The 23510-nt window shown below is 43.4% G+C and overlaps 1 protein-coding gene across 1 annotated transcript in view; it reads left to right on the top strand.

The window, feature by feature from the left end:
• The first annotated feature begins 1313 nt into the window (after positions 1-1313).
• CYFIP1 (cytoplasmic FMR1 interacting protein 1) overlaps positions 1314-23510 on the top strand; it is a 76115-nt gene continuing 53918 nt past the window's right edge. Inside the window, exons 1-5 of the mRNA XM_056330002.1 lie at positions 1314-1506; positions 19538-19661; positions 19855-19944; positions 21305-21382; positions 22449-22550. Coding sequence (XP_056185977.1) covers positions 19545-19661; positions 19855-19944; positions 21305-21382; positions 22449-22550 — 387 coding nt within the window. The 5' untranslated portion in view covers positions 1314-1506; positions 19538-19544. The remainder of the gene's footprint in view (positions 1507-19537; positions 19662-19854; positions 19945-21304; positions 21383-22448; positions 22551-23510) is intronic.

Raw genomic sequence — 23510 nt, 5'->3', positions numbered from 1 at the left:
TCAGTGTTACGATGAAATGGTAGCAATAGTATTTTGCAGCTATGCGTAAGTTCTCCACAGGCTGTGGGAATTCTCGATGATATGGAATGGGTGGAATAATCGGATTTAGAGTACTTGAAATAATGAGAACTAAGGGGTTTAGCAACTTACCCCTCTTCCAAAGGCTTTCTTGTAGATGCTATTACAGAAAGGCTATTTGAGGAAAGTTAATACATTAGAAACTTCTTTGAAAAAAAATTACACAAAATAAAGGACTATTTATTCAGTTCTCAGCACAAAAATCATTAATAGTGCCCCACTAACAGATATTGAAAACGGAGACCTAAAATTGCTTGCTACAGCAGTAGTTTTGTGGTTTGCTGATGATTAGAGGGGATTTTCAAGAGTAGATAAAATGTTGGCTGCAACTTGGAGCAGTCAAATGCAAGCAGATAGGCTTTAAAAAAAATTTTAGGAAGTTTCCATGCTCTCAATGTAGCGTAACCCCTGCATAAGAAGGTTTTTGAATTCTGCCATAAAATAATGGATGGAAAGAACAATCTTGACAAACTTCAGTGAAAAAGAGTGGGCAGTTTGCTGTTGTGGTGCAGCATCAAGTTCATTAGATGAAGAAATAAAAACAGAACTTGAAATGGGAGAACATTAGACGGAAAAAGGTAAGCAAGGTTTAAAATGAGCGGTTAGATACGTGTTTCTTGGGCTTTACGGAAAAAATAAAGGCGGGAGGTTGTCGAAGGCAGTGGAAAACAGCTCTTGTTTGTTCTGTTTAGTTCCCGTTGAACAGCGGCGTATGGGGTGGGGAAAAAGCAGGCAGGGGCGCCCTCTAGAGGGCACGGGGCAGTGTTTCCCAGGGGCTGCCCCTCGGTGCCCCGGTAAGGCTGGGTGCTGCGTCCCTGCGGCCGGGCTCCTTCCCTCGCCACCCCGCCGAAGCGGGGGAGTGGGAATAAGCGAGTGACCTGTTACGGCCGGTGTTCCCTACGGGGGGCTCTCACGGTGATGCTGGGGGCACCCGGGCGCCGAGTGGGACTTTCTCTGCTTTGTATACATGTACGAGGGGGGTGCCGTCCTCTTCCATGTAGTTGTCATCGTATATAGGGAGAGATTTCCCTGTGCGTATGGCCCAGCAAAGGGCTTTCGTTCAGGAGGCGGCTGAGGCCGCGGAGCCGGGCACGCCGCTCTGCCGCCTGCGGTAGCCCCGGGACGGCTGCCGGCGCCCCGGGAGGAGGAGGAGCCGGAGCCGCCGGCGGCGGGGGGGAAGGGGCGGCAGGTTTGGGATGAGGCGGGAGGAGGAGGAGCTGGAGCGGCAGGAAGGGTGTTTCCCTGCGCAGCTCCCGGTTGAAGTGACTCAGACAGGAAACTCCCCGCCAGGCGCGGCCCAGGAGCGGAGCCGCCGGGCCGACGCGACCCTTGGCGGCGGCGGACGGGCCGGGCCCGGCCCTGCGGAGCCTCCGGGCGGGCGGACAGACGGGCCGGGCAGCGCCGTTCCCGGGAGCCGGCGGCGAGCGGGTGAGCAGCGCTTCCTCGGGCCCGGAGCGGCCTGCCCGCGGGGTGCGGCCGTTCCGGCGGCGGATCCGCCGCGTCAGGGGTGGCTTCGCCCCCCTCCCCCGCGTACCGGCGCTTTATCTGAGGCGCCGGGCAGCTCCGCGCCCCGCTGGCGGGCGGCCGTGAGCCCCGGGCGCTTATTTCCGATCGATGTATGTACCCCCCGGTCTGTTTCTGGCGCTCCCGAGGGCTGACCCCTGGCAGCGGGCTGGGCCCGCCCCGCCGCGGGGCCTCCCCGGGGCTGCCGGCTTGGCGGGGCCGGTGGCGCCGCGGGGTTCCCGGTGCTCGGGCGGAGCCGGGCCCCGGGGTGCCGGGCGTCGCCTCAGAGCCGCGGCGGGCCGGGGGGCGGGGGGGCAGGTGGCCATGCCCCGCCAGCGGGTGAGGCCCCGGGGGCAGTCACCTACAAGCCGGTGTTGGCCGCGCCTGGGCGTGGGGGCGACGCGTTCTCTTGTGCGTAGCCCCTGTGTCTGTCACACGGGGGTGGTCGGAGCTCCGCTTCCTAGGCTCGCCGGGAGCGGGTTAGGTGGGTAAAAAATAAAAATAAAAAGCCCTGTGCAAGCTTGTCCTGCCCTTCCGATGAAGGCGGTGGTCTGGCGTCCGTGTAAGGACATGAAGCGGCTTCCTCTTCAGGAAGCTGAATTGTATCCAGTGAAAATAACTCTGCTGTAGCGAGAGCAGCAACATAAGCGCCGAACTCCCCGGATGGATGGTCTGGTGCCCCATCCCTCCACTGCCTGTCCTTCCGAGCAAGGAGATGAAAACACGCACGCACTTCATCTGATGTGTGTGATGTGTGTGTGTAGTTCATCGCACTCCGTGCGTGCAGTTCATCAGCAACTCTTGCTAATCGGCTCTGCCTTGCAGTAGGCTCTCATTGCCTTGATTTTTATTCCTGTGCCTTTTGATGACAGGTTTGAGTAGCACTTACACATGTAAATAGTTGGTTGCGCCAGGGAGGCTGTTAGGAAGAAGTTGTTTTTGTGGGATGTAGCCAGTCTGCCTGGAGTGGTGGCTGGCGAGCATGTACTGGAGGGGGAGGAAAGCTGTCTGGAGGAATTTCTCCTTAATTAGAAGGTCATACCATGCTTTGCTGTAAACTGTGGGAAATGGAAAGCCTAGGCTAATGAGCAACTCCAGTCCTTATTGCGTTCCAGTTACTTATTTGCCATAACTTTATTATAATAAACTCACTGAACACGTACACCTGCAGTGGTGCTGGTTAGCGTGTTTTTCAAAGTGGAACTTCTAATAATGCTGTAATGCAGTTCTGTGATCTTTGGATTACATTTGTATTAATTGCACTTAAACGAACTGTTTTATGCTCAGACTGAGTGTCTCTGAGCTATATGCTAGAAATTGCATCCCTAGTCCTTATTTAAGTGTTCTGGTTCTTGGCTTTAAGTCCTGGGGTTTTTTACCTTCTAAAAACTCTTTTTTGCATTTGCAAACATGTTTTTTCCTGGTCTAATGTAAAAGGCTCTTTAAGCATTCCCTGACAACTGGTCTGTGAAGTCGAGCTGGTGTAGGCAGCCAGTTGTCTCTGTAGCTGCCAGAAGGGAGGAGGAGGGATTCAGAAACAGCCTGTATAGCACTGGGGTACAGCAGGAAGGCTGAGTCCCAGTGTCGTTAAAGCTTGCTGGCTTTGCCCTCTAAGAAACGTGCAGTAGTATTCCTCTGCAGTAGCTTAGATTTCTTTTTTATTTGTTTAGTTATTTAAAAGGGTTATGTGTTTGGTGAAATATCTCTGTTGTACTCTGTGGGTTTTAGATTGCTACGTCTCGTTTATTTATTTTTTTAGAGAAGAAGGATCTTGGAATCTTGAGAAGTAACCCCCCCCCCCCCCCAACTGCCCTGCTGAAGATGACTAAGACTTTGTGTGTTTTGTTTACAGACCTTGGGTTTGGTCAGTTCCCATTGAGGGTCATGATAAAGGAGAGCAGAGTGGTGTTTGAAATGTGTTTTGGCGTGTTAACTTAAAACTTATAACTTAGACTAAAATATTGTGATATTTATTAAGTGGAGCTGAATTACTGTTTATATGAATATATGAATAGGTGTTTAAAAAAAATGATCTCTGTTATAAGAAAGGGGATGTTCCACCGACAATCCAGACTTCTCAGTTTTTAACTTCTGAATGTGTGACTTTCAAAAGCTGTGGTCCTTTAGTGATATACCTGTATTATCCAAAGTGTTCATTAAAAAGGTCCTTGTTTCTTCAGTTTGCCTTAGGTGGAAATGAGCCCCTGGGCTTGAACCCGTGAATTCTCTTGACCCATTACACGACTTCAAAGTGTAGTTAAGTAGCTAACAGATATCTGTTCCAGCTATGTGTTTGATGTTTTATGTTAGAGGTTTGTTTGATACTTTCCTTAAGTTTTGCTTAGTGCTTTGTTTATTCATGCTGCAAGAGAGATGTCTTGGAAGGTGGCTAGTTCCCGAGGGTAGGTTTCACAATCTTGTCATAACTCTCTTCCCAGAATCATATGATTTTTATTTTTTGTTTCATTTCTCAAAGATATCCAAGATATTCAGGCTGAGGTAGAAGCTTCAGGGCGGTTGGATTTGAGCTGCAAAGTTGGAACAAAAAATCTCCACAAAACTTCTTTTCTTGGATTGAGTTTTATTCATCCTTTGGCCCAAAAGCTGCTAAATTGCTCGCAATGCTATACAAGAGCAAATTGATTTTACCATGATTTCCACACGTATTTATGCACACAACAAGACAGTTTCATCCTACAGGCGTTCCTTTGCATTCTCAGGGCAAGTTCTTCGTGTGATTCCTTTGCTGTACCAACAAGTAAAGTAAACTTTAATGTCGGGCAGTGTGTTATACCATAGTGAATTGGAACTCAGCCATATGATTGACTTTGCTTCTCTTGAAACAGTGACAGTGTGCATTTCTGAATTTTTGTTTTTTATATATATTTTAAATAGCTGTAGTTACTATGGCAAGCCCCAACTTCATGAGCAATTATTCTTGAACCAACTTAAGTGCTTGTTTACCTAGGGATGCTGCAGGAGCTTGACACAACCCAGGCGTGAATGGCCAGTGAAGTGGTTCAGATGGTAGGAAAGTGATTCGTTTCAACAATCCTGAGCTTCCATTTGGACACGCTTTCAGATCACACAGAGAGGGAACAGTAAATTTAAGAGATCTGGAAAATATTGATATTTAGAACATATACCTTGTTACAAGTGGCTTCTGACAGACCTTATTCTTGCAAGGCATTTTGTTAGTATGGCTACATTATTATTTGAGTATATAACATGTGAAAGCCACCTGTGCTTGTCCTTTTTTTTGTGCGCATGTGTGTGAAACTGACACAGTAAAGTGAAAGGAGGATGTTTCAACCTTGTGAAATAGGGTTATATACCTACAAAACCTGAGAACTTAGTGGTATTTTAAGCTATTGACATTGGTTTAGGATGCTTCTTTACTATACGTATGCCCTTAGAAGCTGATGTTTGTGGGGGTCAAGCATATGCTTTGCTGTGTAATACTCATAACTGAGAGTGTGTACTGATTTGCATGGTGTAAGTATAGTGCCTTTAATCCACATCACCTCCCTTTCCAGTGGTAAAATATAGGTATGATGCATTGATGAGACTTGCTACAGGAAGGCAGAGGGTGCAAAATAACAGATAATATTTCTGTATCTTGGCACTAGAAATGCTGTAACTCATATTTTGGGTAGCTCCTTATCTCTTGTAAACATGCTGGCAAAAACCTCTGAAGCTCATTTTCTTCATAGAACTTAAGAGATTTTCTCTGTGTCAGCATGTACTGTTTGCTCTCTGTTATGTCTGTAAGTATATGTGCATTCATAAACGTGTGCGTTGTAGAGAAAATCCCATCTTCAAACAGTTCAGTGTTTTTTGTGAAAAGTGGCCGTCTCAGACTTCTAACTGGAAAAAGCAGGGTCGCGGTGAAGGTGGCTGTGACACATGATTGTCAGGCATTTGCCACCTCAGTAGAAATCCTGTTCCCCTCAGGCTGACGGTCAGCAGGACAGCAAATGGATTTATAGCTGTGTAGCCTTTCTACAGAAAGACCGTTGTGGGAGAGATGATTTCAGATTGTGGGCAGCAGAGTTGCGAGCAGATCTGGCTGGGGGTACTGGGCAAGGAGCCCAGCTCTCCAAGCTTTCCTGGCTGGGAGGTGGTGGTTCCTGCTTCTGGGGATAGCTAGGAGCAGTGCTTGTGCCCTGCTGCTGTATCCCTTCCCCACATTTTCTGTGGTTGTTCCATTGTGCCAGACCTCTGCTTCTGCTGGCAGGGACCCCAGTGGGGCATTGGTCTCACGGCCTGGTGAGGCACTGAGCTCAGGGAGGGCTCCCATGGTACCTGAATGAGCTGCTTGCTGGGCACTCCCTGTGTGGCATTTACCCAGCTGTGGTCTGCCAGGTGTGGATTTGCAACCCTCCAAGTCATGCTGTGAGGTCCCTGTTAAACTCTTCTTGATAACCAGAGAAGTAAAGGTGGACATGGTGGTCCTTCAGTTGTGTGGTTGCTCTGTGGTTCTGTGTGTGCATTGCCAGGACTGTGCCCTAGCATAGGCACAGCTTAAAGCGAATGTCCTCCGCAAGAGGGGAGGGAGGCTCTACCTGTGGACTTTAATAAAGCTTTTCTTATTTCCAGTTATCGGGTAACACGCGAGGAACTGATGCTTCTGTTCTTGCTTTCATTAGAGGTAAACGCCAGGGCAGCAGGCTGTGGTGCCCTCCTTTCCACCTGGTTTGTGAGCGCGAAATTGCATGTTTTCTCCATGCTTGGACCAGATGTGGGAGATTTTCTCAGTTTAATGGGATGTGTCCCAGCAAGCCTCTCACAGGGCTGGTTTCTGCTGGTCTGCTTTTCAGCAATATTGGCCAGGAGGTAATAGAATGATCAAGCAACTTTTTAAAGCCAAGAATTACTCATTTGGAGCAAAAAATGCCATTCCCATTCCTCTCCCTCCACTGAAAGGCATCTTAAGACTTCAGGCAGGATCTAGACTTATGCTTATCTAGTAAGACATTCTCTACAAATGATTAGCAGGTTGAGCATCAGTAATGTTCTTATGAATGAATAAAATATGAAGTCAAAGAAAAAAATAAATGGTCATTTTGGTTTTAGAAACAAATACTCAGATTTCAAAATCGGTACTGTGGTATTATGTTTGGACATGAGTTTCAAGAGTTGATGTGCTGAGTAGTGTGATTCCAGCTGTGTAAATGGTACAAGGAACTTTTGGAGGCGCTTAATTTATGCACTACAGGTATATTTGTTTCCAGGGTTTAGGTAAAAATATTGTAGTGCTGTATGTCACTTTAAAATACTTTAATTCTCATAGGGACATGGACACTTTGTTGGCAGGAAATAAAAATGTTGTAGACCTGAACTTGATTTATAGTCTTTCAGTATAGCTCTAATTATTTTAAGTGGGCTCACTGACATATATTAAATCGATAAGGAGAGTACACTGAATTATACATTCTGAGTTTAAAGTTCAGGTAAACTTTAAGGTAAAACAGATGTGGATGCTTATTAGGTGGTATCAGAAGTAAAGCTTTTGATGAATTTTCACTGAAACTGCATATTTTCATGCATTGTATAAAAGTGAAAGTATAAAATGTTACAGATGATGAGCTTTTTTAGAGGAAGAAGAAAGCTTAAGAAATTAAAAGCTATTTGCTTATTTCTGTTTTCTCCTCCACCCTGTCCTGCAGTATTTCCTTAATTTTTAAAGAGAACTATTAAATTATAACTTGCTTCTTGTTTAATTCTCCCCCTCTTTCCCATAGTGATCACAGTGGTACATTTTTTTTTTCTTAACAGTTTTTGAAGCCTGTTCTAGTTAAATACCATAATTTTTGCAAAATTGCACATTATTCTTATGTTGGATATTAAATGAAAAGCTACTTTTAAGCACAAATAGTACAAATTTGCCTAACATATCTTCCAACCTATTTTTCAGATAAAGTGGTGTAATTATTTTTTTTTGTTAAATGAAAGTTGAGAGAGTTATATTGTTGATTCACTAAGTATTTACAGGTAGAGGGAAGGAGTGGGAATGATAGCACACAGCCTTTGTTTTAAAGAGTAAGTTTTATTGAAGCCTTCCTTGGCTTTTTAAACTTCCCACTGGGTATAATTAATGCCTGTCGTGATTGGGGGGCATATGCTGTAAGACGGAGCCGGATGCATAACACAAACGCTATGGAAGGGAGATTTGGGGGGCTGCCCCTAGGTGGGCAGTTGCCCCCAGTGGTGCTGTGGCAGGTGGCCTCCATGGAGGAAGGGGCTACTGCCCAGCAGGCTCCGCTGGGAAGTGGTAAGGCTGGTCCTGGAGCAACCATGTCTGGAACTCGGCTCAGGAAGAGAGTGCTGTCCTCCCCTCCCTTGAGAAAACCATGTTTTGTTCTTTATTTCTCCCCAGTTTTGTGAAATCAAAGTACAGTTCCAGAACTCACGTGCTTAAATGAACAGTTTGCGTAAGGCTGAGGGGTTGTGTTGTTGCTTAGATGGAAATCTGAAGATTCCAGACTCCTGTCTTTCCATCTTTGTGGCTCATCCCCCTCGCCTGTATGTGACAGACTGTTGTTCAGCCCACTGTCCACTGCTCCTTTCAGTGTGTGCACACAGGTGTGCCCTTTTTTGATTAAAGTAACAGCAGTTCCTCCACACCAAATATAAAGGACAACCAACCAAACCCATGTTGAATAGGTATGAGCATGAGCAATTTGTGATGGTGCTCTTTCTGCAGGATGAAGGGTGCTGTGTCTGAGCAATGCCAGGCTAACTCCGTGTGCACGTGCTTTCTCCTGTGCTTTCTGGGGTGGTTATTGCTCTTGCTGCTTTCTTCCTTGTTCTTTGCAGAATCCTTACGCTGGCAGTATTATCTTTGCTAAGAAACGAGAGAGCTTTTCACAGCTGCTGAACGTGCCATAAGCTCTGTGCTTCAGTGCTTAGCTTCTGTGCTAAACTTTAGTCTTGCCCAAAGCAATGCTGTGCAGCATTGCTTCCTTACACACCCTTGCAGCACCAGTAAGAATCAGAAACAGAAGTATGGAAGAAATGTGCGCTGAGGACAGCTGCAGGAGTTAACAGCAGTGTCACCGTAAAATGGCCAAAGCAGAAAAACAAGATTAAACGAAAGGGGAGGGGAGGAGTGAACTCAGTGAGAGGAAAAGAATATGAAAAAGAGAAGGAGAGGAAGTTAGTCAAGAAGCAATAAGAGAACTGGAAGTTGAAGGACAAGCAAAATGTAAGTTGCAGTTGGTGCAACTCAAAGATGTAATGTCAGGGAGTGTTAAAGTTAAAAGTAAGTTAAAGTAAGTGTGGCAAAATGGATCTCGGCACACCTAACCTAGAATGAGACAACAGTTAAATCTTCCAGTCTAGCCTGAAGAGAGACCAAGTATTGCAGAAGGGTTTTTAATCTGTACGTAAGTTTAGGATTAATGATTTTTTTTTTCCATGTTCACTCAGAACTAACTCAGCTCTCTAAGGATTAATCAGTAAATCAGCACAAACCCCATCAGCCATCTAGCCCCACCAACAGCGATTTTTTTAGTTTATATTGGCTTATGTACACAGATAAACCAAACCAAAGCCCTCTGTGAATTCCTGTAGTGCAAGTGCCATTGCAGAGGGAGTTGCGTGCTGCAGACCAAGCTGCAGCGACAGGCCCTCTCTCCTTGTTCGCATGTGTGGGATGACTTTGGAGCAAACTTTACAGGGTTAAGCTTCTCCCATATCATTGCACTGGATTCTCAAATAAAATGAGTGGGGATGAGGAGAACCAGTTTCCCATTTCTGAAGTGTGTGCATCACACTGCACTTGAGATTCCTGCATGGGGATAGCATTTGACCCTGTATTTTATCATTAGCAAGTTGCATCCCTCCTCCAGAGCTTCAAGATACGGAAGGATGCTGCAGATGCGTAGTACTAGCCAGGCTTTCTGTTGGAATACCTGGTGATGACTTGCTGTCTGCTGCAGGTGCTGCTGCTGTAGAATTTGTATGTACTCATCTATGTGCTACTGCTGGCTGCTAACAGAGCAGGAAAAAATAAATCTGCTCTTGTGCTGACTTGCTAGCAAGAACATGGTGACTCCAGCCTTGTGCTGTGATATGGGAGTGCTAGGGTTGCATGATGTCCTCTAATTGTGCGAGTTTTTTTACTGATGCTTTAAAAGGGAGTAGCTAGTAGACCTGCAGCTGGTGGCAGGCACCAAGAAAGGCAATTCTGTCCTACCGTGGCTCACCAGGCTTGGTGTAGGCTTTGTCCAAAGAGCCTGAGAATTCCCATTTATAACCTGGTGATACTGAGTGTCAGGCCTTCCTGTCATTGGAAATGTGCTTGAATTCATCCAGGACATTGGAAGAGAAAGCCTATAGTTACTTGACAAGCATGACTGATCATCATCTGAGTGCTGGTGGTCAGTGTGTCAGCAAGCCATTTCAGCTAAATGACAGCATCCTTAGCAGCGGTGTCCTCCTGACCTTAATTATCTTGTGGGAGGGAGGGAGGAACAGTACTGACTCATGGAAGTGTGGCTTTCAGGTTGCACTGATGGTGCTGCCGTTGCTTGCCGAAGTGCTCAGTATCACACAGAATTTGGTTTTCGAGGCGGTAAGAGTGGTGTATCACTGAGCGCTTGAACCTTGTTTGCACAGTCATAGTTTAAGTATTGTGTAAAGAGACCGGGACTGCTTGTCATGATGTTTCCCTGCAGGGAACAGAAGCTGGACAGATAGCAATGTAGGCTACCTTAATGAAGAAGGTTGCATGAAAGAAACATACACGACTGAACACAAGGAGCTTTTAGTTTGGACAGTTGAGGTTTTCAAAAAACCCCACCAAACATAAAACCTCTGTGCTTTAGCCTTACATTTTCCCTCAAACCTGTGGCTGTGCCTGGAAGCCTGCTTCCCCCTCTGCGCCCCTACAGTGGCAGGGCAAAGCAGTTAATGTGAGCCACACTGCCCTGTAGATGTCTAATACTAAATTAATTGTTTACATTATGTGGGTGTTCTGGGAATTGCTATGGTGCTGGGATGGGATAATTCAATGCCAGAATTTTTGTTTTCTCTTTTGCACCTATTGAGCCTTTTTTTTATTCCAATCACAGATGTATTTTTGAAAGCTTAACAGTATGTCAAATCTGTGACACACAGAACTGTCAGCTGCTGTTTGCTATCTTCTGTCTTTTACTTTAATCAGGCAGGCCACTAAATGATGTGAAAAGCATTTTTCTTTGCTCCTTCAGCTTATGCAAATCTGTTGCTTAGGAACGAAGAGGAGCTCCAGTCCCAAAAGGAACATCTTAGGCTGGTTCCCTTGGCAAAAAGACAGATTGTGCTGTCCAGAGCACAGGGAAAAAGAGCAATCAGCCAGTGAAGATCCAGCACATTGCTGTTCTCTGAAGCACTTTAGTTATCAGTCTGTTAAAATGTTTTCTGCTTGGTCTGGATTAATAGGTATGCTGTTGAACAGCTGACGCTTTTGAAGTTTAATTAAAATGGAACTAAAAGGGAATTTTTGAGACCAATCTTGGAGGTTTGAAAGAAAAGTAATATTACAGTAATCACTGTGCTGTTCTTGGAAGAGAAAATCTGTTCCTTTTGTTAGCTCTTCCCTTCACAGGGCCTTTTGTGATCAGAGTCTCACAGTTTAACTTGAGTAGGAACATTACATAGAATATTGGATCAAATTTTCTCCATAGAAAAAGGATTTAATTGATTTTCTGCAAGCCAGTAACTTAGAAGAATGGCGTAATGCGACAGAAGAAATCTGAAAATGTGTAGCTATAGGGATAAAACTTGACTTCTGCTGCTGTGCAGACCAAGCCTATTCCTGTGGGAATGTTGTCGTTCGCTCCCATGGAGTTCACTGAGATTGGTCCCACAGACCCTGGTTCAGCAGGCCATTCAGTCATCTTGTAAAATTAATCTCTGTTTTAGTTTCTGTCCTACACATGGACTGTGGAATGCCTTTGTTCTTCCTTTTTGAAGGATATGCTCCTCTTTTCCCTCTTTAACTGTTCTGAATAGAATTTTCCTGATTTTCATAAAGGTATTCTGTCCTGTAAAGTAGGGTAAGCGTTGCTTGCTTTATTTATGTGTTTATGCCTATTTTAAAGAAACAAAACAACTCATTTGGATAATTGTTTCAATTAATGGATTGCACAGCAATTGTAATCTTCAGTGTATGTGCCAGCCTTGAGATTCTGTTTTAATTTGATTCAAAGGTGCTTTTGCAGGCTTAGGAAAGAAGAGAGGCAGTGTCAAAGGAAGTACTATTTAAAGTGCAGACATACTTCCTCTTTGTCTTATTTTGGGCTTGGGAACATGTACAAGCACTTGGAGATCAAATGCATCTATTTAAAAGCAAAATTAAGAAATGTGTCCAGTGCTGCAAAAAGATACAGAGCATCCTTTCTGACACCTGTTTTCAGTCAAATGAAATGGCATTCTCATCTGCAAAGTCATAAAATATTCTGAAATGTCTGTAACCCAGCAGGTTTTTGTTAGTCATTTAAACTCCACCTTAATTATCTCACTCTTTGGCATTATCCTTCTCCGTTTTTTTGGATATGAAGTAATTTTTTCAACTTACAAATTTCACATTTGAGATCTTTTGGGGTTACTTAGAGCACAGTCTTACCAAACACAGTCCCTGAACGTCCCAAAACACCTCTGCTTTCTTGGGCTGTATTCTCACACTAATATTTGCATATGTTTTGTTGGTGTTGGGTGTATGCTGGTTTCAAGCGTTTGTTTTACTGAGTGCGCCTGTGGCCCGTTCTGTGCACTGGGAGGCAGGGTGTGCTGCAGCATCTCTTCTTGCCCCACTTGGGCAATTGCACTAGCGTGTTGCTGAACATACCGTGGTGACTTCTGCTGCAGAGGAGAAAGAGAAACTGTGCTTGAGTGGGTCAGGCTTTGCTGATCCCAGCTCAAAGCGAGGTGTGCAGCCCCTGGCTGCCAGCTGCAGCCCAGAACTGCTGATCCAGCCTTTTGTGACTGGGCCCCCCGACTTCTCCTCTCGAACAATGGGAACTTGTCCTGCATTTATGGTGGCCACGGGATATGTTTTTTCTTAACTGTTTCAGGCTGTTTGAAGTGTATGTAACTACCTGCATTTTGAATGGATTCATGCTTATTTTAAACTTCCAAGTTTTATTGGAGCTTGTTGGTTAAATGACCGAAAATACAGGCTTGGAATTCTTAATTTTGTTTTTTGAGATGTGTATTTAAGATACTGGTGTCCAACAATGTGAAGTGAATGACTTCCTGTGGTCTGGCTTGTACAGTTTGTAAAAATAAAGTTTGTGACAATTTCAGTGCTCAGCCCTCTCTTTTCCATCTGAATGGTGACTTTGTTTTATGTTTTGTTCCTGGAAGAGCACTTGCACTCTTCTATTTCCCTGTGCACCCTGTTCCTTTTCGTTAATTTCAGCAGGAGCTTAGCCAGTGCTGCTCCTTCTCTGACTCTTCCCACCCTGGCTCCAGTCTTTGCCCAGGTAGCTCTTCCTGCCTGCCTGGCCAAGCGTGGCCAGAGGTGGGGGTATCTGTGTTTGGGGCAGGGAGGGAGAGGGTCTGTCAGAAGAGAAAGCAGCAGTAGATGGGCTGCTCTGAAGAGGATAGGACCTCAGGAGAATATTGTGCTGCTGGCTCTGCTGTGGGGACAGCCTAGGAAGAAGAAAGTGCTTTGTTTTACATCATTGTCTCTTTCATACTTTTTTTTAATTGCAGATTAATGATAAAAGGAAATCACTGTCCATGAACAGCTGAGCTGTTGCGTAAGTGAGATGCTCTGTTGCTCATCTTACCAGCTGGAGTGCCCTGGGTGGTGAGGTTGGCTGCTGTGGCTCCATGTGTGATATCGGAGGTTCCCGCTCTGTGGCATTGCCTGCTTAATCCACATCTTTCCCTTGCCGTGGTATCCAGGGCATGAGACGAGCATGTGGTAGCAATAGACCCAGTTGTGTCCATTGCCTGGTCTTTCCAGTATGCAGCAGTATGGCAAAAGATGTGCTGTAAGAAGCTGACAGCAAAAAACACCTGGAAATTGTCACTGTGTCCAGACTGTTACCTGCTGCAATCCCCCACATTTCAAGTGGAAAGACTGCTGGCTTACTGCTTTGATGATTGTGTGAGGTTAAATCCTTAAAAGATTTCAAGGTGAGGGTGCTTAGGTGTTCTCAGGGTATCAAATCTTTGAGTGGGTGGTGCAAAGGATGCCTGTCAGCTATGGGATTTAGTAATTAATTATTTTTATTTGAGGGAAGTTTAACCTTGTTACTACTTTTTCCAAAAAGGAGAGCCAGGTTTGCCATAAAATGATAAAATGAATGCCTCTGCTTGCTGTATAATAGTCTAAATCTGTAAAATGCTGTAAAATAGTCTAAAGTGCCTTCTGAGGAAGAGTTGCTTTCTCTGTAGCTTGATACTCTCTACTTCTTTTGGTTGTTTTTTTGGTTTTTTTTTTTGGTTACCAAATGACTGAATTATACTGTTTATCTGTTTTCTGTAGGAACTTGACAACCTTAGTCCAGGTGCAAATGCCAGTTTCCAAGTAATTTAAACAGCATAGGTATTTGTACCTCTCCAAGGATTTACTTTCCATTCTTTCCTAATATATTTTCAGGATACTCAATATACTTTTTGATATTTTTAAATGTTTTGCAATTACATGTTACCATTGTTGTCATCTCCTGATCTTGTCTGACATAGCTATAGAATTTCATCTGATAATTTTTGTGGTGAAGGGCTTTATTTTTCATCTGTAATTAGGTATCATCAAACCCAGTTGAGGCTGAACTTTTAATGTTGGGAATCAGTGTCTTTTTAAAGCTCAGCTGGATAGATTCTTAAGGCCATTAGAGGCTGTTTCTGGAGAAGTAGTGGCCACATGATTGTGGCAGAGGTTAAAGGGGAGCTGTGTGGTATTTCTACATTTATAACAAGGTCTCGAGAAGCCTACAGTTACGTAAGTTCATTTGCTTTACCCATATATATATTTTTTTTAAACTTGGTTGCTAGCTACAGGTCACATCTGTTGGATTGTGTGTGCTGTTGCTGAAAACGTGTAAGAACTATCTCCTACCATCAAGTATCATTTTCCTGTACTAGCTATTTATAGATTGAGTGCCTGAGTCTTTTGAACTTCCCTTTGGTAAATAATCTGACCTGCTTAACGCTGTCACGGGAAGAAATCTTACAAACTCAACATTTTTTCATAACTGCTTAACTCTGCAGAATTTGGGGGAATTTTTTTTTTTACATTTGAACTTGAGAGCTGAATAGTGTTACAGCAGTAATTCAACAGCACTCTCACAGTGATTCTGAAGTTAATGCTCTTTTCTCTACTTTCTGCTTTCTCTGTCCTTACCTTCTGGGTTTCTATTCTTTCTTCTGGTCACTTTTCATGTTCGGTTTGGGTTTGGTTTTTTTTTTGTTTGTTTGGTTGGTTGGTTTTTGGTTTATGTTTGGTTTTGGTTTTTTTTGGTTTTGGTTGGTTGGTTGGGGTTTTTTTCCCCCAAAGACTTTTTCCCCTAATTTGCTCCTATTCATATTTATTTTTTTTTCCAAAGAGTCTGAAGCCTCAGGAGGCCTAAAAGAGCAAGGCTGAGAGATGCATGCTGGGTGTTTTCTGATATGCTTGGAATTAAGTATGTACATCTTTTGCAAAGACTTGGATGTTATTCTGTAAGGATGGAGTTGTGGAAGCAGTGTCCCTACTAGGATTAACATTCATCTCCTCTAAATACCAAAGGGATGTTGTGAGCAGGACACTCCTTGCCACACAGTTGCACAGCTGAGAACAACAGTACAGAATTATGACTTTTTAAAATACTGGCAAATCTTTTGTCTGAATATGTTTCAATAATAATCCAGCTCAGAAGTTAAATCAAAGTATAAACAACACTAAAGGAGCATCAAGTTCTGGCGCCTTTCTTTTGGGTTGTTTTTTCTTGTGGTCAAAATGTGACAGAGGCAGCTCAGCAAGCTTCTCCACAGCACAAGGCTCACCCAGTGCTCATCTGCTTCAGAACTGGAGGAAAAGAAGAATATCTTAATTTAAGCTAGTCAGTGGCCTTGCACTAACATACCCAGAGTTTCCCTAAAAAACCCTCTGACTGATAGCTCTTGATCCATGGACACGGTGGAACTTGGCATTGTAAGGCTGAACCTTGTCTGTGCAGGAGACAGGGATTTTCTTACTTTGAAATCCAGAAAAGGGAGCTGAGAATTGGCGCAGACGGTGCTGTCTCCTGCTTCGAAGGATGGGCGTGCTCATCAAACACCAGAACTGAGGAAAACAGCTTGCTGGTGCATGTGATTCTTTCTCCTGGAAGGAGGATGTCAGATAATCAATGTTTTTTAATTAAACTTTGTATGTCCAGGAAAACATGTTCATTGAGTGCATCTTGACTTTAGTGCTGTAATGATGGGTCATGATACAAAGATAACAAAAAGAGGATTATTTCAGAAGTAATTCTTACACGTTTTCAACCTGAGAGAATCCATCCTGGAAAATCTCAGGTAGGTACAAAGCTGAAAACACAATGTTGTAGGAGTTTAGTAAGAAAGTTGTGCTCCCAGCTTGGGTAAATTTACTGGTATAGCTATAATTATCAGTATGACTATGGCATTTTAATCTGTTCTCATTTAGGTAAACTCCTAAGCACACTTTTTTTAAGTAGGTCTTTGAAGTTTGTGTTCTCTGCCAAAAAGGAATATGTTAAAGTATTAGCTCTCCTGTCCAGCAGTTTCAGCTGTAAGTACTCATAGTGAATGACTGTAAAGGTGGCAAGACTATCCGATTTTGTGTCTTTTAGTTTTCTTGATTTAATTTTTCTGAGACTTAGGGATGGGACACATGGACGACACACATGGAATTTCTGGTTTTGCCAACCCTCCATCATTGTACATAAGAAACAGCCGTTGTCTTTTGGAGCTTGTTTTATCAACAACAGTAGAAAAGATAGGCGAAACCGCCTCAAACTTAAAGGAAATCTTTTGTCCTTGTCACAGGGCTGCCGCATCAGGCAAGGGGGTGGCATGTACCATATGGTGGTGTCACCTGGCTGTGGGACGTTGTCTCCAGGCTAACACAGCGTGAGTGTAGCAGAGCTCCAGCCGTCCCTCTGCTGCCACTGCTGTTATCAAACCTCCGCTGCTTGCTTCTCAGTGGGCAGAGGGGAAGCATGAATCATGGCTTTCCGACATTTGGAAGTGTGTCAGAGCTGGGCACGAAGGAGCTGCTTCCTCTTTCCCATCTTGCTAGGTACCGGAGTAAAAAGCTGGAGAACAGGAGCGCTGAATTTGGCCAATGGAACACCAGGAGTGTAGATACCTTTGGCAAAATTACAAAGTGGAGCAGTCGGTGAGAGACCTTAAAACAAGAAGCCTTTTGTAACAGTCTGTGCCCAATTGCTTGTTTTCCCGGTTCGAAAAATGCTGATCTGTCTTTGGGAAGTCATGCCGAAGGGCTTGGAATAATGCATCTTCCTGTATTTCTTTTCATAACCCAGAGGGCAGCAGGAAGCTTTTGTTTCTTAGATTGTGCCTCTGGCCTGGTGATGGGGCTTTCCCACACTTGTGCTATTAAATAAATGACAGAGTAAGTGAGATGGGATTCTGGTTTTGCTTACGCTTTCGTTTCTATTTTTAAATTACTTTCCAAGTATTAAAAAAAAAATCCACGGATGGTCTAATGTCTAATAGTCTGAAGATAGAAGGCTGATGCTGGAGGATTACTCCTGTGCTGTTATAAATATTGAGGCCAAAAGCTTGCAGGTGTGCTTTCTGAAATGGCATGTACAGGGACTAAGGGCCGTGCCTTCAGAAGGTGTGTTTGTAGTGCTGAGGAGCCTGGCTTTTGTGAACACCTGGGGCTCTCCTGAAGCAGGGACCCAAGTCATTGATGGACTGTGTTTTAGGAGAAAGAAGGAAGATGTGTGGATTGGGGAGAGGGTGTTGATACTTTCCTTGTACTCAATGTCAGCTCCCCTTTACCTGGATAGGTGCAGTAATTTTTGGTGTAGAACAGGCAGCCGTTTTTCACTATGGTTTTTGGAGCATGGGTGGAGAAGTGTTTTGTAGTATGCCCCTGCTGTGCTTCCTTGGAGCCAGTGCTTTGTGGCCATTCACCTGTCGTGTGGTGCAGTGGGAGAGAGGGCTATGGGCCATGGGTCCCACTCCCGGCATGTCCCACAGCAGCCACACAGCCAGGTGTGTCTGCTTTGATAGGGGGGGATCAGGAGAGGAAACATTTCATGTTGGCAGGAGTCTCTCAGTTAAACAAACCTATGTGAAGCATTGTTTCCTTTTTTAGCTAAAGCTTGATCTATAGATACTCAGACCAAAAATTAGAATATTGCTTATCTGATTTATTGGCAACTCTCTTCCATTTCCTCTAGGGTAAAACTGTTGAGTCTGACCTCTTGGGAGGACTTTCACCCAAATGTGAAATTTTTTTTTTTGGCATTTGTTTATTTATCAAAGGGAGGACGCTGTGGTTTTTGCCAGTCTCTAATTTGAGAATAACTGTGGTTCTTGTGATGGAGCTTGAGCTGGGTGTAGGCAGGTGTTAGGCAAGTGTCCCAGTGCAGGTCTGCCAGCCAGCACTCCTGTCAGTCCAGTCCTTCCTTGTTTTATGGCAGGGATCACAAGTTGCGCAGTCTGGGCGTTTGTTTATTTATTCTAACAGAAACTCGTATGCTCAGGCTTGAAGCAAGGTTTGTGCTGGGGTTTCAAGAAGCAAAACGCCTCTGGAGCTTTCTGATGGGTTGTTTAAAGTTGTTGGTGAGCTCTCTCTGTATTTGGTGTGTTAGCTTCATGGCAATGGCTTGGGATGCAGGGCTGGTCTCTGAAGGTGGATAGGTAATCGCTTCTGGCTGCTTCCTTCTCTTTGCTTTGGGTTTTGGAGTTGGTCTGTTGTTTTGTTGGGATTTTTTTGTCAGCTGAGCCATTCCTTGGAGATAAAGCTGCTGTTTCTGTGGGGCTTTCCCCAGGAGAACATAACTAGGTTAGAGGAAGTGAGGAGGTTTTTCTGCCAGGCCACTGAAGGTGCAGCGAGTTGGTGGAACAACCAGCCCGTCCTGGCTCTCGTGGTGAGCTGCGGCAAGATCTGCTTGTTCCCCCCTTGCCTGGCAGGGACCTGCTCCTCTGGGCTGCGGGTGCTCGGTGTTCTTGCCCTCCTGCTTAGAGCTGAGGGCTGTCAGTGCTCAGCCACTCCTTTCACAGTAGGTGCGTGGTTGCGCTCTGGCAAGTGGAGGAAAATAGCTTGCAAAGCCTTACAGACAAAAAGAGACAGCTTGATTAGAGGTGTTACCTCCAAAATGAGGAATCTTTCACTCCACCAAGGAGGATGAATAGATCATTATGCAAAAGTGGATGATGAGTTGTTCCACCCCACGCTTTCTTCGCAAAATTGCTTTTCATTGCTGTTCTTGGTTCAAAACCCCATGCAGTGGCAGCAGTTGGAGGTATATGGAGATCGTCATGATCCTGAGGGGGTTTAGGCCTCTTTAACTACACAAAGCAGATCTGGGTGTCCTAGGACATGAAACACCGGAGACTGCTGGCACCTTTTGACAGACGGTTCTCCTGAAGATGAGCTGGTAGTAGGATCTGTGCATAAGGGTTTGAGGACACATCGATTCAAAACCGAGCATTAGATGTCATCCTTTCCTCTATTTTTAGTGTACTTCTGGTGTGTAGCAGTGGGGGAGAAGAAGCATTTCTCAACTCGTAAAAGTAAGGAGGATGTTAGTCCTAAAAGCCTTTTTTAAACTTGTATACTAAAACCAGATGGGTTTCAGTTTGACTGTTTCCCTTCCGTTATGGTTGAAAGGAAGCTTCACATTTCCCACAACATAAGGAGTTGCCTGCTTTTCATGTTACTCATTTGTTTTCTGTGTATATAGTAACACATAGAAAGTTACATGTATGTGTGCATACGTATCTAGATGTATGTATGTATGTATTTTTTAACCAGGTGCAAAATGACTGCTCAAGTAACACTGGAAGATGCCTTGTCCAATGTGGATCTCTTGGAAGAATTACCACTGCCAGATCAGCAACCGTGTATTGAACCCCCACCATCATCCCTGCTTTACCAGGTATGTTGTCATCGTAGGAAAAAGTTTTTCCATTTCCTGTTGCTGTTAAGAAGAGTATGTGCTTTAAAAAACAAAAGAACAAAACCAAACTATGTTTATATTTTATATATGTGTGTGTGTGTGTGCGCGTGTATATACATATAAATGCTTTCCCCTACCAAAGATTTAATTCTGTATTTTGCTTTCTCTGCAGCCAAACTTCAACACTAATTTTGAAGACAGAAATGCCTTTGTCACTGGCATTGCAAGATACATTGAGCAAGCTACAGTCCATTCTAGCATGGTAAGTAGATGTTCAGATATATACTTTTGTATTACCTGGAATAAAAGGAGAGGCACGTGTCCTCTTGCAGTTCATTTTAAGAATTGTGGTCACAGAAAACCAGAAACCAAGTTATCTCCAACAATTCTGGGAGGCAGTAAGATAAAAAAGTCCATAGATTTTCTTTTTTCACACATGTACTTATTGATAATTTTAAAATTATCTTTCTTCTTGATCAACCAATGTTGCTCAGAAGTTTCCTGCTTTTGTTGTGCGTGGAATTTCCAGTGTTTTGAAGTGAGTTAGTTGTATTGACAGCTTGCTGCCATAACTTGAGTGAAAAATTACTTTCCATCCTGCCAAATTTCCACTATCTGTCAGTTTAGTGGTGTTGAAGGGTTTTTGTTGGCTTCCTCACTGAGGAGTGTGTGTGTTAGTGGTTTACTACATGCTTTTTGTGTTAGGTATTCTGTGGTTTTTAACAGTTCCACAATAGAAGATAAGTCTTCATGCTAGTAACTCCCATGTCTGCTGATGGTGTAGCTGTTTTGGGATACAAAAGAACTTGCAGGCTGCAAATGCTGGTCTGTACTGAACTTGTCATTTCATGGCACTCTTGTAAATATGTCCTGTTAATTCTAGAGGTCAGTTCACAAACAGTGGAGTGGGCAGATCCAGCACCTGATGACATGCTACTGAAAATTATGTAAATTTACACTAATCTACTTAATCTAGCAACTCCTTAACCTGTTCTGATTGGTTGGATGTTGTTGGACCTCTCGTTTGACAAGTGAAAAAGGATATTGCTTTGTATGTGCTGACTCTTTCATCCTTGACCATTCCACCTGCAGCATCCAGGTTTAAGAAGAAAAACAACCACCACCCCACCACCCTCCCCCCTCAGATTAGCATTTTTATTTATATTTATAGATCACGATGTCTTTAGTTTAGGGAAGAAAGAGCAACACAAAACCCAATCTGATCTGGGGAGTAAGCATAATTGCTGCAGTTGTTGATTAGTGATCTCATAGGTATTCGCTGGCTGAAGTGGTACAAAGATGATGATGTGAATTCTCTCAGAATTGATTGGGTGCTAAACCAGGTGATTGAGAATAAATGGATCTTTTTTTTTTAGCTGTTGGATTAAAGCTAAGATGGACATCAGTCGCTGGTCAGCTCTGATAGATGTAATATGCCAGCTGAGCCTATGAATTATGGTAATATTTTTTTATGCATACAGGATGATGTATCATTCAGCTTGTAATACGTGTGTTTTTGTACACACACATTTTGTGGTTTGTTTGGATGAGGGTTTGGAATAATGGAAGACAAGTGGATTTAACCCTTTTGTATTACAATGGCTAATTGTATTGTCTTACAGAATGAAATGCTAGAAGAAGGTCAGGAGTATGCAGTCATGTTGTACACATGGAGAAGCTGCTCAAGAGCCATTCCTCAGGTAAAGGATGAAAATTAACGTGTCATGCAAAATGTAAACTTCTGTCTTGGTCTTGTTTTGGAGTGGAGATGCAGGTAGAACTTTGTCAATAAGTGCCAAAATGTAGTTTACTTTGACTCCTGAATTCTTAAGTTGGGCGTGCCATAGAATAGTGGTTTAGCACTTGGGGACCAGTTGGACTTTTTTTTTTTTTTTTTTTTTTTTTTGATAAGGCATCTTAGCAATACCTCATGGGCTTTGTGTCAGCTTGACTGATTGGTTCAAGAGTAGTGTAGGGGTAATATGCTCTAGAAGGAAAACCTTTGACTGTTGGATCTGTTTGAGGTCAAAATTTCTTTCAAGAGAATAGACCCTTCCTACTCCCCAACTCAATACTTAAATGCAGAACAGGTTTTACAAGTAGCATGGCATGTAACAATTAACATTTGGGTTGAACATTTAAGTTTCTTGACATCCTAATTAGTAGTTTTCTGAATGTCAGAGCTATGTACTGTTTTTTTGATCTGTATACAAAAAAAAAAAGCCTGTGAATAGTGACAAGTCAGCCTGAAGTATCTAGGAATGGTTGTACAGCTGTGAGGTGGGAAAAATACTAAGATGCAGCAGAAGAATGAAACAGAATTATAACCATGAGTTGACATCTGCCTGCTTTGTAAGGAGTTTGTAATGTGATTATTTTTGTACTGAAATGCAAAGAAAGCTTATCCTGTGATTTAAAGATTTAGGGTGGAAGCCAGATAATCTATTTTAATTTGTAGTTCTGGCCATATTTTAATGCTTGATTTTGAGCAAGTGGCTTAATGTGGGAAGAGCATTGTCCTAACTGTACAGAGGTGTTTGACAACTAAATTATTTGCTGTGAGGTAATAGAAATATCTTAGATTTTTTTAAATTTATTTTTTTTACACACAGTTAAGTTTAGAAGACTAGCATACAATTACCAAATCCAGAAATTTACGCCTCAAGTTTGTCTGTTTGGGATGATAATGCATTTTCTCAGGATCTTAGTTTCTGAGGCTTTCTCAGGGAAGGTTTCAAGTGTAATGGTGTTTTTAATTATCCTCAGGTCAAGTGCAACGAGCAGCCTAACAGAGTAGAAATTTATGAGAAAACTGTGGAAGTTCTGGAGCCAGAAGTCACAAAACTGATGAATTTTATGTATTTTCAGGTAAAAGGAACGGAAACAAAATTTGTCAGTAGGCTTGTATTTTTATATTCCTATTTTGTATGCTTTATATTGTGTGCTCAGATACTGAACCTAGTCATTATACTTTGGGAAAAAACCCAACCCTTTAGTGTCTCACAGAAGGGCAGAATTTCTAATGACTATCTTAAAAACTTCAGACAATCTCTATTAAGACTTTGAGCATAAAATCAAAGGTAATTGCGTATGGTGCCTACGTAGCACATGGGGACAGAGATCTGGCACTTCAGGAAGAAAGGAAATGGAAATATAACACATTTCACATGTATACTTAAAAGAATCTCGACACAAAAAACATTTGTTGGGGAGTGAGTGATCCACAAGTCTGGACACCAGAGCAGCAGGTGCAACTTTGCTATGGAAATTTTTAACTGAGACGAACTAACCCAGTTGTTGTGACCCTCCAGCCACCCGAGCTACACGGGGTCTGGAGAATAGCAGTCTGTCTTGCTTTCTCTTCCCGTGCTGGCAGCTTGCCATTTGGTTCAATGGACTGAGGATGTTTCCAGGCATTATTTGGAAGGAGCTGGAGCAGCTAGAGCCTGTGAGCCCTGGAGCACACAGGAAGAGGAGACAGAATGAAATGTAGTATTTCCTGTTGTCTTCCCCAACTGGCGGATCTTACTGAGTACAAACAGTCTCCTTTCATTCAAGCAGATCAGCGCTGTAAAGTCAGTACAGATTCCTCTTTACATTCGAAGTTACTGGGGTTTTTGTACTTGTAGGCTCTATCTGAAATGACCTTGACATATGCTTGGAAATGAGCCCTGAAATAAACACGTGCCAGGATGATTTTGGGATTTGGCATGTACAGTGTGCTGTGGGGTTTTTTTGTTTTAAGGGTACATACCTATAGTCTGCCTTTTAATGCATATACACTTCCTCACTGAAGAGCATTAAATCACTTGTTTCAAAGGGGTTTTA

Source organism: Falco biarmicus, chromosome 2 (genome assembly GCF_023638135.1).
Source record: "Falco biarmicus isolate bFalBia1 chromosome 2, bFalBia1.pri, whole genome shotgun sequence".
NCBI classification, from domain to species: domain Eukaryota; kingdom Metazoa; phylum Chordata; class Aves; order Falconiformes; family Falconidae; genus Falco; species Falco biarmicus.
The sequence above is the reverse complement of the archived record's forward strand: the minus strand, read 5'-3'. Positions and strand labels throughout refer to the sequence as shown.